This window comes from Schistocerca cancellata, chromosome 8, assembly GCF_023864275.1.
Source record: "Schistocerca cancellata isolate TAMUIC-IGC-003103 chromosome 8, iqSchCanc2.1, whole genome shotgun sequence".
NCBI classification, from domain to species: Eukaryota; Metazoa; Arthropoda; class Insecta; order Orthoptera; family Acrididae; genus Schistocerca; species Schistocerca cancellata.
Window position 1 is genome coordinate 290,229,520 of NC_064633.1, and position 16,208 is coordinate 290,245,727.

The 16,208-nt window shown below is 42.0% G+C and overlaps 1 protein-coding gene across 1 annotated transcript; it reads left to right on the forward strand.

The window, feature by feature from the left end:
- The first annotated feature begins 4,522 nt into the window (after positions 1–4,522).
- LOC126095529 (mucin-2-like) lies at positions 4,523–9,360 on the forward strand. Its single transcript, XM_049910311.1, has 2 exons — positions 4,523–4,609; positions 8,395–9,360. Exons 1-2 carry the CDS (start codon positions 4,523–4,525, stop codon positions 9,358–9,360), a joined length of 1,053 nt encoding a protein of 350 aa, XP_049766268.1.
- The last annotated feature ends 6,848 nt before the right edge of the window (positions 9,361–16,208 follow it).

Consider the following 16,208-nt stretch of genomic DNA (forward strand, 5'->3'; position numbering starts at 1 on the left):
CTCCGACTACCTCTGCAGAGCCCGTTGTGCCGTACAGCGCCCGTGTGCATTTTCCCGTGCCCGCCTGCCTCCACCTTTTACCGCTCCCCTACAGACAGGGTATTCACCAAAGGTTGTACATTCCACATATTCTAATACATTGCCTACGTATGGACCAGGCATACAATTACAACTTTCACATCTTACAATATTTCCAACATTAGGTACACTTCCCTTCGATTACAACATTGCTTGAAATTTGACATAAATATTAAAATTTACCTCGAGAATTGTTTATAGCTTCTTCAACATAATGGCATGAAACAAAACAAGAAATGAAATCAGAACATCGATTATACTAACTTATTGAAATTCAGAAGAAAAAAATGTATTACATATTCAGTACGATAACGTTAGTGTTGTTACAACTTCTTTTGTTTTATTTTTAATTTACTACCCTAAAAAAGTGATTTGGAGGGAGAAAAAAAGCGGTAGCGTCTTGTACTACGGATCAAAAAGCTCTAGGTGTCGGGTTAAACCCCAGCTAAGGCATACATTTTATGTAAAGATCATCAGCAATGGCTCCGAGGACTTTTCAACAGGACTGCCAATTATACTTGAGATGTGGACACAGGTTTTGTGCAACCTCTGAATCTTGGTGTGGGAAAGTATCCGCAATGTGGAATAATCACTAGTGGTCAACTGTATGAATGGGCAAAATGCAGTGCAAAACATAGTATTAACCATACATAACATGTGTACACATGAAATGTAGCCTCTAACTGAGAAAGTGTCTTGATTGTCTCTCCATTGGCAAAAGAGTCAGATCTAGCCTATCATTTGTATATGCACGAATGGACTTTTCCAAGAGCATGTGACCATGAGAAAATCATTGAACTTACCACAATACCGTTATAATCTACGAGTTCGGATGTGAAACTAAAAGATCTGAAAAAATTAACTGTAAAATAAAAATTTCACTGTAGATAAAGTGAAATTTAAAGAACTCCAGGATTTCTGTTCTGACTAGTGAAGAATAGTATTAACAGTACCAGAAAATGTTGTAACGAGGGTAGAACTCGTTTCGAGTAGGAAGGTAGGACACAAAGTAAAGTACTATGAACTGTTCAGTGACAGGGATAATCTCAACAGAATCTACAGGGAACCATCACCAACGAATGTAGCTCAGGTATACATGTTGAGTGACGAGCAGAAGTTGAAGAGATGGATATAGAGTATGACGACATTGAAAGCAGGATCTAAAGCTAATAACCATGGGGATTGGAACAACAGAGTAATGGAAGGCCGCGTAGGATTAGCCGAGCGGTCTAAGGCGCTGCATTCATGGACTGTGCGGCTGATCCCGGCGGAGGTTCGAGTCCTCTCTCGGGCATGGGTGTGTGTGTTTGTCCTTAGGATAAATTAGCTTAAGTAGTGTGTAAGCTTCGGGACTGACGGCCTTAGCAGTTAAGACCCATAAGATATAAAAAAAGTAATGGGAGAATATGGTGTCGGTATTAGGAATAGAGAGGGTAAAGACACCATGAGATGTGAAATAAATTTCTGTTGGTAAATGCTATGCACATTACAGAATCACAACAGAAAGAGATCTACTTGGAACAGGCTAGAATGTATATGAAGGTAGCACGTAGATTGCAACTTACTGACACAGATATTTCGAAGTCAGATATTGGGATTCAAGACATACACAAAAGCATTTAGAATCAGATCACAGTTTAGCAATGATGAAGAGTAAGCAAAAGTGTAAAGCGAGATACTCGAATTCTAAGGTAGGGGAATTTGCTAGCTGAGGCTGTAGATGCTACGATAGTGAATATCACAGTAGGCTGTTCACTTTAAGAGGAATGGGCATCTCTTAAAAGGACAATAAAGGGAGGTAGACAGAACAAACATAAGTGGAAGCGAGGTAAGTGGGAAGGAACAATGGTTAACATAAAAGACAATTTTCAGGAACGAAAAAAAGAGGAAATTATTTACAATCACCTTAGCGTGACAGTTTTATCGTGTGAATTTCCTTTATTCCAACATGTATATAATACACATTACCTACCAGATTCAGCTCTTTGTTATTATCCAACATAAATCTCATTGGTGATGTGTGTGTCACGTTTAAAACATTCAGCAGTGGTGTGTCCTATCTCACACTACTGACTGCTAGACAGTGGTGACTAACGAACACATAACCAATAATCAGTGGCTGCAGGCAACGTATGCTATTGGGTAGCATCATTCTGAGGAATTAAACGTTAACGTTGTGAGCCATTCTGGAACTTATGTAATTTTTTTCCATTGAAGACTACCTTAATTATCAACTTCTTTTCGTGCCATTGTCTGATGATGTTGATAATTATTATTTTAGACTCTGAGGGCTGAGATATGAAACTGTGTGATAATAGAGGCAGTAGGCCTATAATGGAGCTCCGTGGGAAGTTCGCAACATAGAGCTTCGAATCTTGTTAGTTCGAGAGTAGTATGTCAGTTAATGGGAGACTACTGTAAAGTGCATAAAACTGAATCTGTAACATTTCCGTTACTTAAATATGATGTAAAGTAATTACACACACGTAATTTCATTCACATCGGTGCTAAGTTGTAGGACACGATTCGTAGCGTGTACCAGGCACGTTCGATGCAACACATCGGAATTATCAACGAGCATGATACACATGTATATCAGACAGAGGCCAAACCGCCACTCCGCATAAGATAAACGGTATCTCGATGAAAATCATCTTCAGTCAATGCGAGCGCCCGTGTCGTAAAATTGATAAACTTCCAGTTCTGCATCTTCAGCGAAGTGTATTTTATCGACATTGGAATATAAATCATTTTACTACACTTCTCAGACCAAATATTTCACTCTGTAGCGGAATGTGAGCGAGAATGTGAGAGTGGACTCTCCCTCCCACCCTCACCCACCACATTTTGAAATGTGACACACACACCCACATAACGAACGCTACACATTTGAAAACGGCAAAGGGCTGAAACTGGCTAGTAATGTGAAACATATACGTGGTTCATTCAACGCACTTTGCATAATAAAACTGACAGCCTACGGTGGTTTAAAAAGGTTTCATCATTTACAAGCTACTTTGAAGCTGTGAACTCAAACATGAAGTAACTGAAAGAGGCACAAAAATCTTCAGAACAAACCGTAGCTATGTAATTGAATATCAGTTAAATGAATAGGAATTCAAGTAATCTAAAGCGATCAGGTGCGGGAACAATGCGAAGATATCGGAAAGGAAATGGTCTTCAGAAGGTCGGGTTCAGCGTGTACATACTTCAGAGGCAAGAGAAATGGCCTCAACATTTAGAGCACGTACTGAATTCCACCGTTGAACCCGGGAGAGAGCTCGGTAAGTGGAAACCGTTTGTTGAATGTGTCCAACTGGGAAGGAGCTGTTTACAGAAGTGATATAAGAAGAAATGGGAGTCGATTTGGAAGACACAGAGGGTTGATTAACAGTGTCAGAGGGTAACCAAGCTACTGAAAAATCGTAACTAAAGATTGAACAAGGAATAGATAATATTCCTTCAGTACATCTAGAAGCTCTATGTAGGATCTACTCTACTCCTATTTTAACGATGTGTTGTAATTAGAACTAACTTAAATTTTTAACTAAATTTTTCCATCCTATCATACTAATTCCGATACAGCTACTACTCTAGGAATGTTCGACACTTATATGGAAAACTTCCAGAAATGGAGAAACAGGGTATCAGTCAATGCGGCGGTACCTGTACTCTTGAGAATTACGTGAACTAACGAGGTATCCCGGTTGTCATTTTCAGTGAAACATATAGCTATGATATTGTTCAGTTCAAATGGCTCTGAGCACTATGGGACTTAACGTCTGTGGTCATCAGTCCCCTAGAACTGAGAACTAGTTAAACCTAACTAACCTAAGGACATCACACACATCCGTGCCCGAGACAGGATTCGAACCTGCGCCCGTAGCAGTCGCGCGGTTCCGGACTGAGCGCCTAGAACCGCTAGACTACCGCGGCCGGCTATTATTCAGTACCTCAGTCTTTATTTGGTAGCTGATCACTCGTTGTCCTAGTCAAAAATAAATCATCAGAAATTCAAGGAAAAGCGCAAATGCAGCTCATGAGGCGCCCGAGCTGTTGTATACGCCGTCGACATTGGCAGATCATGGTTGGCGAACTGATTCACGACTTTGGAATATAAGCCATTCGGTCACGCCGGACGTTCACCCAGAACGCATTCGGGCACGATGGGCACGCCCCCTGCCTCGTCATGAATATGCGGCCACAAAGTCTTCGATCGTGTCTTTTGAGCACCTCATTACGCTCACTGATGTGCCCATTTCAGTTTCTCACGTAACTGGCGGCTGCCACCTTTCACTCACAGGACAAACATGATGCAAACACTTCGTCTCTAGTAAACCTCACGTGACGGAGCGTTCAATATGGTTGAGTGGAGATAATGGGCACGGTTTACTGTAGAAACGTTATGGCGTATAGTACTTGACACGGGTCTTCTCTGACGCAGATGTTACGCCGTTTGTGCCCTTGCATCCGCCGGCGTGCCGCTGACCGCGACGAGCGGAAGAAGCTGAAGAAGAACCAGAAGGCGCGGGTGAGTAGTGGCTCTCTACGTCACACCAATAGCATACAAAACTTACTCTCGGCAGGATATCTCCCCCTGTGTCATACTTAGTTGCTTCATCCAAAAACTTGATACACATCTTTAAATGACGATTTACGTGTGGCCATCGATATGGCTATTGCCAATATCAATATCGTTTTGCACACTCGGACAGGCAACACGCCAAATGTGTTTGCAAGTTTGACTGCCCAGTAGATGAGAATTTTTGATGCTGCAGGAGAAGGTAGGTCGGCAACATGGTAGGGCTGCCTTTCATTTGTGGTAAAAAATGTTCAAATGTGTGTGAAATCTTATGGGACTTAACTGGGAAGGTCATCAGTCCCTAAGCTTACACACTACTTAACCTAAATTATCCTAAGAACAAACACACACACCCATGCCCGAGGGAGGACTCGAACCTCCGCCAGGACCAGCCGCATATTTGTCGTACACTAAGCTAAACTCGATGTGTAAAAGTGCTTTTCGACATATTTTACCCTTTCTCTGCAATGACCTGATTACGGAGTAAATCTACGGATGCTATACACTTTTATTCTCTATTATTATACGAGATTATCTCCGGTTGTTGGATTTAAATGCCTTTGATAATTATTTAGTAGATATGCGAATAAATATCATGCGAATAGCAGAAGAAAAGCATCATCCTTATTATGTTTTATGAATACCTAGGGTTTTCCGTCGACGGCTTGGACATGCAAATGGCCAACGACCTCGTGGCACATCCAAGACACGATGGCTGGACCGTATCAATAAAGATACGGAATTCATCAATTCCACCTACACAGAAGCACCTGACAGACGCGAATGCAGTCAGATGTACCAACAAGACGACGCTGCTAGCGCGGGATAAACGCTAGAAAGCAGTAAAATAAGCCTTCGATTTTTCAAAGGATCCACCTTACTCGCACCATTCACACTACGCTTACACTGCCGTATATTGGCAGGAAATAATTAATACGACCTTCCACTTCGGTTTCTGACAGTTGATTCTCCTTCATAAAAGAGTCAGTGACTTTCTCAAATGCCCACGTGTTCTGCCCGGCATCAGCATATGCCGAGTACGGCTGCTTAAAGGATAAATGAACGACTGACATAACCAACAGAAGTAACGGGACCTGTCCTGGTACAGATGTGGAAAGACAATGCGCCAGCTATAGACGGTGCAGACCAGCTACTGCTAGGATCTGGCTTACTGGACGCTGAGCATTTGCTCACTTCCCGTGACTAGCTGCAACCATACCACATTTAGCGCTGATAACTACAGTTGGTATCACACTCATTACCGTCGGCCACTCTGTCGTTGACGACGTAAACTGGCCCTACACCCTGTAGGACATCGCGACACGAATGTAAAATCTACAGTCGCAGTTACAGCAACGCGCACACATGTCGAAGGAAATGAGTGTGAATAAAATAAACTTTCCCCAGTGAATATCATAAGGAAATGTTCAGATTAGGGATGCACAATGATGGCAAAGCTTCGATGCTAATTTCTATTACAACGCTCACATCTGGGCATCGATGGAAGACAATAACCGACGTTAAATATTGAATTTGGAGAATGATGTTAGTAGCTGATATTTACTTATAGAACTCACTGAGTCTGTCTTCTCTCTCATTCGTACCACAAAGCCCATATTCTCCAGTATTCTTCTACTCGTTCCCCTACAACCGCATTCCAGTCCCCCATTACTAACAGTGTTACATCCTCTATTACTTATTGAAATACCCGTTCACTATATTCATATACTTCATCTCTTCATTGTCAGCTTTCCACGTCGGCATGTGTACATCTACTATTACTTTTGGTATTCATTTGCTTTCATCATATTCTGATGAGAACAACCCTATCATAGAACTGTTCACGATAATACACTCTCTGTCCTACGTGCCTATTCCCAACGAATCCTACTGCCATCATACCATTCACTGCTGCTGTTGATATTATCCTATATTCAACTGACTATAAATTGTTGTCTTCCTTCCATTTACTTCTTTGACCCCCCACTATATGTAGATTAGGCCTTTGCAATTCCAGTTTCAGAATTTAAAGCTTCTCTACCATGTTCAGACTGTCACATAATCACATCCGGCTCTCAGAACATTATCTTTTCGTTCGTGACTTAATCTTTTTCTCACGGTCACCTCCACCTTCGCAGTCTCCGGTGTCATTTGGCAGTGGGGAGAGCATCATGACACTTTTTCAATTCACAGTCCACAGATCAAAGTCGTTTTCAGTATAAGGTTTAGTTCTTTTGCCGGAAGTCTTCTGCCGTAAAAGATACAAAGGAGGTGCCACAACTGATTATGACAAACCATATGTGTAACATTTCGACTGTGGTTACCTCGTTTTGAAGTAACCCATTTTAACTACACAAATTCAAATGTATAATTTCACGTACACCTTACAATAGTAAATTTGTGAGCACCCCATACGACCTGATTAACGTAGCTTCACCAGAATACACTGACAAAAACCTGCAGCACTAACGTGGAGTTAGATGACATAAACGGAAGTTGGTAGCCTTCTTTCTACATCTGAAACAAGATGACTATTAAGGTTTCGCACCCGTAGCCTGAGAGTGCCGTTATTAGTACCACTATGACTTTTCAATCACGTTTCCTTTAAATACAGGCTGTAACGGTCGTAAAAGTTAATTATTTTTTAGACGAGACATGGTTAGTAGATGACAGTAAAGAACGTCGTTATCAACACCTCACTTAGTTAGAATCGGACCATGTGATAGAGCTACGAGAAACTGCATGTTCCTTCTGCAATATTGCAGAGATATTAGGAAAGAATGTAGCTACTGTACTTGATTGCTGGCAGAGATGGTCACGAAAACGTACGGTCGCAAGAAGACCAGGACCCGAATCCGCAAGTGACACGACTGAGTGGGAAGAGCACCGTGTGCAGCGTATGGCTCTCACATGTAGTACTGACTCAGCAGCACCAATATGAGCAACAATACTGTAGTGTTTCATGACGAAAGCAGGTTCTACCTCCATACTAGTGTTGGGCGTGAGTTGGTCAGAAGGAATAGCCAGTTGAGGTCCTGCAAGCAGTCTGTTTGTGTGCTTGATCCATTAGAGCATCACCTAGAGCTACCGTCTGAGGTGCAATTTCATAAGACAGTGGAGCGCTGTCATGGGTATTCCACTCACCCTGACCGCAAATTTGTACATCAGTCTGTTGATCTGACGTGTTGTGCTGGCATTCACGTACAGCATTCAAGGCTTTGTTTCATAAATGGTTAATTCCCGCCCACATACCGCTGTTGTAACCCAAAATGATGTTCAGGGTTTCGACATAATACCTTGGCCTGCTCAAACACCAGATTTCTCTCCAATCGATCATATGGGGCATTATCCATCGACAACTCCAGTGTGATCTACAGCTATCTGTAACGGTCCCTGTGTTGACTGACCAGGTGACATAGACATCGATCTCCATTCCTCAAACTGACATGTGGCATCTGTATAACACAATGCACACACCTTTGCATGTACCATTAATATTTCTCGTGGACTGTTCACGCTTCCATTAACCTGTGTTCTTGTAATACCTATCTGATAATATTTTACTTAGACAAATGTATTATTGCATTTTTATTAATCTGCAATAATTATATTTTCGTAATTCACTTCTTCTCTTGTCAGTGAATATACAAAAACAGTCATTACAAGCACGTAATCTGAACCAGTACTACATACAAGAAAGTCAATCCTAATACAGAATATCCTTCTGATTCCAGGTTTCTGATGTCTCTGAAACCATGTGCCGTGGCTACACTGCACCTGCCGAACAGCAGCCGCTGCCACCGACGCTGCCACGCCCGCCTTCGCCGACGCCGCCGCCGCCGCCGCCGCCGCCGCCGGCGCCGCCGCTCAACACCTCAGGCGGCGAGACCACAACTACTGATGAGCTGCTGCCCACCACCAACTTGGGCAGTGGCGATGTCAATGTTGATGATGACTCTCTGGCCCCCACCACCTCGCCTAGTGGAGATAGTTATGCTGCTGAGTTGCAGCCCCCCACCTCCTTTTGCAATGGAGACAACACTGCCGACGGAGAACCGTCTCACCCCACTGTCTTCGAAGGCAGTGACACCACATACACTAATGAACTGCAGACCCCCACTGTCTTGCACAGTGATGATATTATTTCTGCTGAACTGCAGCCCCCCACGACACTGGGCAGTGGCAACAAGGTTGCCAACGATGAAACACCGCATCCCACCATCTTGGATGTTTGTAATGCCTCATCCACTAGTGAGCCACTGCCTCCCAGCAACCTTAGCAGTTGCGACACTGATACTGCTGAGTCGCTGCCCCCAACCACCTTGGGCAGCAGCGAAACGTCTGCCGATGTCAAGCCACCATGTTCCCCCAACTTGGGTGTTCGCGATGAAACATCCACTCATGACCTGATCCTGCCCACCGCCTTGGGCACTGGCAATACTATTCCTGCTGAGTCACTGCCCCCCACCACCTCGGGCAACTTCAACACAACTGGCAGTGATGAAGTACTGAAGCCCATCATCTCCCAAGAATTGCCTCATTTCGCTGATGTTGCACCATCAGCCCTACAGGGTGCGCTTCTCACTGGCCCTCCTCCAAAGCAGGCGTTCCCTACGATTTCCAAAAAGAAAAGTCCGTCTGATCAGCTGGTATATCTTCAAGGCCCTCCACCTTTTCCCGCTTTTGCAAATAAAATGTAATGTTATTGGTTTATACTTGGAACTCAAAATTAATAAAGTTTATGAAAGCATCTTTGTTATTAATCTTGAATTTTATGGCTTGTATTGCAAAATGTGTTGCTGAATCTTTGATGTCAGTTATAATATGATGTATCATGCCATGTACACATGTGGGATAGTACTGCGCCAGCCTTCAGAAATGACCAAACTCCGAAATGAAACGATTAGACACTACAGAAGCACAGTGACACAAATAAAGTGAGAGCAACGTCGCACTGCAGAAATCAATACCTTAATTTCGCTCAGTTGTACTCAAGAAGAGCATGACAAGAATCTGCTACGTCATTTCTATCGTGGAAGTACGTTACTCGATTGTACATGTAAAATTACGCCTAAGATAACCAGCCGGTTTAAACTAATGTATTGGGAATATCGTCTTTGCAGATAACAAACGAGACACTCTTACTGGGAAGTTGACATTCCCTCATTATATCCCACACTACGTACCAGTATAACGATGTTGTGCACTGTAAAATTGCCACAGATACTATAATTGGTTTCAGGGGCTAGTGGTAGCTACCGGAATATGATAATTACACTACAATGTACTTCGTTGTTCTTACACTACTGGCCATTAAAATTGCTAGACAACGACGATGACGTGCTACAGACGCCAAAATTTATCGACAGGAAGAAGATGCTGTGATATGGAAATCATTAGCTTTTCAGAACATTCACACAAGATTGGAGCCGGTGGCGTCACCTACAACGTGCTGACATGAGGAAACTTTTCAACCGATTTCTCATACACAAACAGCAGTTGTCCGGCGTTGCCTGGTGAAACGCTGTTGTGATGCCTCGTGTAAGGAGGAGAAATGCGTACCTTCTCGTTTCCGACTTTGATAACGGACGGATTGTAGCCTATCGCAGTTTGCGGATTATCGTATCGTGACATTGCTGCTCGCGTTGGTCGAGATCCAATGACTGTTAGCAGAATATGGAATCGGTGGGTACAGGAGGGAAAAGCGGAACGCCGTGCTGGATCCCAACGTCCTCGTATCACTAGCAGTCGAGATGACAGGCATCTTATCCGCATGGCTAAAACGGATCGTGCAGCCACGTTTCTATCCCTGAGTGAACAGATGGGGACGTTTGCAAGACAACAACCATCTGCACAAACAGTTCGACGACGTTTGCAGCAGCATGGACTATAATCTCGGCGACCATGGCTGCGGTTACCCTAGACGCTGCGTCACAGACATGAGCGCCTGGGATGGTGTATTCAACGACGAACCTGGGTGCACGAATGGCAAAACGTCATTTTTTCGAATGAATCCAGTTTCCGTTTACAGCATCATGATGGTCGCATCCGTGTTTGGCGACAGCGTGGTAGACGCACATTGGAAGCGTGTATTCGTCATCGGCATACTTGCATGTCACCCGGCGTGATGGTATGGGGTGCCATTGGTTTCACGTCTCGGTCACCTCTCTTGTCCGCATTGACGTCACTTTGAACAGTGGACATTACATTTCTGATGTGTTACGACTGGTGGCTCTACCCTTCATTCGATCCCTGCAAAACCCTACATTTCAGCAGGATAATGCTCGACCACCTGTTGCAGGTCGTGTATGGGCCTTTCTGGATAGAGATAATGTTCGACTGCTGGGGTCTAGTGAAGCAGGGGATACAACCCGTCGGCTTTGAACAATGACGTCATTCCTTAGTCATAGATAGTAATGTCTTCACTTCGAGGCATAGATAATAAAGCAGTTCTGCGTTCTAATAAGCGCTATCATTAAAATAATTGAATGTGAATCTAAAAGCGGTCGCTTGATATTCGCTAAATCATAAAACGTGTGATTTAATTAAGTTAATTGTTTGTTTCTTATTCAGAGGTTGCAAATGTAACGTACGTGTATTTCCACCTATTCGTAAGTAGGATCAGTTTATTCTATCTCGTGAGATTTTTTTTTAAAAGCCAAAAAACACTTATCAGCTACTGAAGCATCTGTATCTTAGGATCAGTTTAATCTATCTCGTGAGATTTTTTTTTTAAAGCCAAAAAACACTTATCAGCTACTGAAGCATCTGTATCTTCTAATGGGTGCGGGAGTTCCGGCTCACACCCACCCACCTTCCCAGGAGTCGGAACTCCCACACCCATTAGAAGATACAGATGCTTCAGTAGCTGATAAGTGTTTTTTGGCTTTCTTAAAAAAAAATCTCACGAGATAGAATAAACTGATCCTACTTTATGTTAGTAATAGCGGAGACGAAATAAACAGCACATCTACAATTTGTATCCCGTGTTCCACTTAGGGTTTACTGAAGCGGAGGATACATCGTTCAAGTGAAGAACAGGACAGTAATGCTAGTGAAAACGAAGAAATCGCCTTACGACAAACTCGTATTCCGGACTGTACTTAAGCAACACACTTCGAATGTGCTTTTAATTTGTATCTGGTTTCATTTGCGGTTTAGTGAAGCAGGGGATACATAGTTCAAGTGAACAACAGGACAGCAATGCTAGTTGAAACTAAGAAATCGACTACGCTGAACTTGTATCCCGTACTGCACTTAAGCAATGCAGTTCGAAAGACTTTCGAGATACAACTGACATACATGTAACGTGATGTATTCTTTGCTAGTAATTTCATTCATTTCTTTCCATTGTATTTTGCGGAGAAATACTAAGATACAAACACGCGATATCGTTAACGTGAAAATACTACTGGCCCTTACATATGTGAAATAAAGTTTATCTCTCTCGCATTCCTTTGTTTCTCAACATTCTCCTCAGCTCTTTCATCTTTGTAATACATGCTCTCTGGCGACTTGTGACGTCATTGTTCAAAGCCGACGGGTGGTATCCCCTGTTACACCAGACCCGACTGCTGCCCTGGCCAGCACAATCACCAGATCTCTCACCAATTGCAAACTCCGGGTCAATGGTGGCCGAGCAACTGGCTCGTCACAATTTCACTACTCTTTGATGAACTGTGGTATCGTGTTGAAGCTGCATGGGCAGCTGTACTTCTACACGCGATCCAAGTTCTGTCAGACGTATCAAGGCCGTTATTACGGCGAGAGTTGGTTGTTCTGGGTAATCACCCAAATTGCGTGAAAATGTAATCACATTACAGTTCTAGTATAATATATTTGTCCAATGAATACCCGATTATCATCTGCACTTGTTCTTGGTGTAGCAATGTTAATGACCAGTGGTGTATGATATTAATAATGCATCTAACTATCACAATATCTGCAAGGTATGTACGAATAACTGCCAGCATAGACGATCTCAGCTTCAATGGAAAATTCTATGCACTATAGTATGCGTTGGATAGAAAATAAGGTACTCGAACTCACAACTCACAGCAACAAAATATAGTCTTCCATTTTACTACTCAGCTACACGACAATGCACTCGCTAATCAACGGTGTGACGGAAATGTTCAAGTCTTTTATAAATAAAAAAAAGGATGAGACGTCGTGCTTGATAGGAACGTATAAATATCTTTCCACTCCAAAATCACAACCACGTTGTGTATAACCTGCTAAACGCAGCGTACTAGACGGCACTTTTAAGTAATATTTATTTTGTGTCGCACTTTCAGAGATATGATTCACTCTCTTTTTTTAATTGACGTTATGAACCACTGATATCCTCTCTACGTAGCAACCATGACGAGAAAAACGAAGGGAGGAGGCACCGCAGATTTAAGTTGTACGTTGTATTGGAGACAGAGGGGGTGGGCCCTTCCACTATTTTAAGTAGCCCCAAACATAAGCAGACCACTGTTTACGACTGCTTCATGCGCCGTATTTACGTCGCGAGCGCCAAGGAAGGCAATTTCGAACTTTAACTGTTCTGGAATACGCTTTTGCTCAGGAAAAACAACACGTTTGGCCTCGTTAATCTAACTTGCTGTTTTTTATGGGATACATTTTGAATAACAAGAAGAGGAGAATGCAATGTGAAAGGGATGCTTTCGCAATGCATTGTATTCAAGGGGCTTTTATATTTGTATTGTTAGTAAATGAAGATGGACCACGAAAACCAGTGCTTGTTTGTTCGTCATATTTTCAGCTTTCAACTCGTATATACAACGTTTTTAATGTTCAAGATTGCAAAAGACTTTCAGATGTATCCTTTATTAGCCCATAGCCGTGTACAGCAAGGAAAGAAGGAATGCATCCCATCCTAACTTGTGCATGTCAATGAAGCTAACGATTGCCGAAAGGTCAAGGAAACTGACTGCATAGCGGTATACCTCCGCGTAGAATTCTGGTTTCATTACGTAGTCACTCCATTAGTCTCACTTTAGGTTGCACTTCTTCACACTTGGAAATCATACCATTGACGCGTCGCTTAATGTGTGCCTAATAGTGGCAATTTACGACGAAGATAAGAATCTTCCAGCCTTGCGGAATGCTATAAATATAATTGAGGGAATGGTCCCAAACGCTCACGACCCCGGAAAATGTATGTTTTGCTTTAACATATATGTACGTTTTTCGTAATGGTAGATTAACCTGTGTAAGGACGCCCCTTTCCACGGATTATTTCTTTCCAGTAGCACTCCAAATTTTTATGTTATAACCGTACATAGTACAAATGGAAGTTGGGTTTACTTTTATTATATGCTTCATTCTACTTTTCATGTATTCAACCATGCTTTGTGATATACCAGTAGTTAGTTACTGCGTTGCGTGTTGCACGTGTCATTTGCATGAGAAAAAACGTAGTGATATCGAACGAGTCATTATACATTGACAAAACCCTTTTGTGAATATGCCTCCATCCCGATTATTTAATAGTGTTTACGTTTTTTAATCAAAGACTGACAGAGGTTAATAATTCCTACCCCTCGCCGTTTATACATCATGCAGACTAGGTGGAATTATGAAAGAAAAACATTTTCAGTTTAATTTCCAATTTTACTTTCCAGTGTGTCATGCATTTTATATCACAGGGCAAGTGATCATAACTTTCGATTGCACCATTGTGAATCCCTGTTTGTGCTACAGACAACTTTAATGTGACATACTGAATGCAATTTTTTCCTGATAATATTATAGTTACGTACATCAACGTTCCTGTTGTAGTGCAGTACAACTCACTTCAAGAGGAAGTGACTATACTGTGGAGTGGATAGATTGATACACACCGAGCTCAACGTCCATGAACAGCGCAAGCTGGATCATCTGATGAATCAACTACGTCTCCATACAATCGAAGCACTCTACACTGTCGAGATTCGGCACAGTCACTGTCAGAGTGATGTCACTCGGAAGTATCACCGTGGTAATCGAAGGAAGTGTCAATGCGATGTACCTAATGTTTCAATGTTAAGATGACGGACCACGGCTTCATGTTTGTGACATCATGAAACCCCCTTCTTTTTCTACCTGCATGTAGCAACCCATAGAAGTAAAATAAGCGGGGAGGTGGTATTACCCCCAAACTTGAAGCCGGTGTCCGCTATCTTATCTAGCCTAAAACATTAGATTCACCACATTCACTCCTCCATAGTTCACCTCGGTGACAGTTTCCCATTATCATATTGACTGTGTCATGTTACTAGAGCAAATACACATTCAAGAGCAGAAAGTCTTTCGAAATTGCCTTCCTGGCCCTATGTTATTTATGATAGCTGTGTGTTTTTACTATTTACAACAGTTATTGCGCACACACGACAGATATAAGCACTTGTAAACTGCAGTCCTCTAAAGTTTCAGGGTACTGAAAATGGCCACCACTCTGCCTTCAAAATACGTTCAGCGTAAGTCTGTAGTGCCAACTCACTTCTGTTTTTACCTCCTGGTATCAACCACGTTATAGCAATATCGCTGTATAACTTGAATACCAAGATATCAACTCATTTCAAAATTCTCACACTTTCAGAAACAAGTAAATTACCTTTCTTTCAAGAATAATCATCGTTGTCTTTATGTAAAATACTGGAGATAATAATTTTAAGAAATATGAAATGATTTACTCTTTGGAAATTAACATTTCTGAAATAATATCCTTTTTCCTTGGCAATAAGTGTCTCTGCTTTCTATAATGTTACAGAATTTTTTTTTTATTTAATCACTTTATGATATAGCAAATTATTATTCATTTTCTATAACACTGAATTTCGTTTAGGTCAGACGATGCAGTCGTTTAGGAGAATTCCATGTGGATGTTATCGGCTTATATGAAAAATATTTACGCCGGTAATTGATAAAATCGATGTCACTTCGTGGAACGAAAACCGTCAAGTGATTTATTTATTAGGGAACTTAGAATGTCGTGTGAGATAGCAGTAGTGGTTAAGGTATATTGTAGTTTGGGATTAGTTTCTCGTGACTGTTGATTGTATGCCAAGTATGTGACTGTAGGATGTATAGGTAAAAAGCCACTCGTTGGTAGACGATGCATATCTCGGTTGGATTGGAGATTTTCCATTTTGTTGTGACATTTAAGTGGCGTTGTCACAAGAAGTCTTTATTTGAATTTAAAGGTAGGGAAAGCAGGCACTACGGATACATTTCGTTGTTGTATTAGTCGATTTGAAACTCAAAGCAAACGCTTAGGAAATTGTGACATTGCGATATGTTGTTTGAGCTTACTTTGGGACTTCAACGTGTGCGTCGATTTATCTTAGTTATTCTTTGGAAATCTCAGAATAGATACAAGGACTGTGTTATGTTTGTAATTCGGAGAACGGGCAGTCTACAGTTGTAATTTATGTAGTGAGATGACTGTAGAGTTAGTAGAAAAATTTGCATTTCTGGTCTTAGATGTAGTAGCTTTTCCAATAAAACCCGCTAAGTGCCTCGCCTATCGTGCGAGCGCTGTGTTTTAAATGATTTCAAT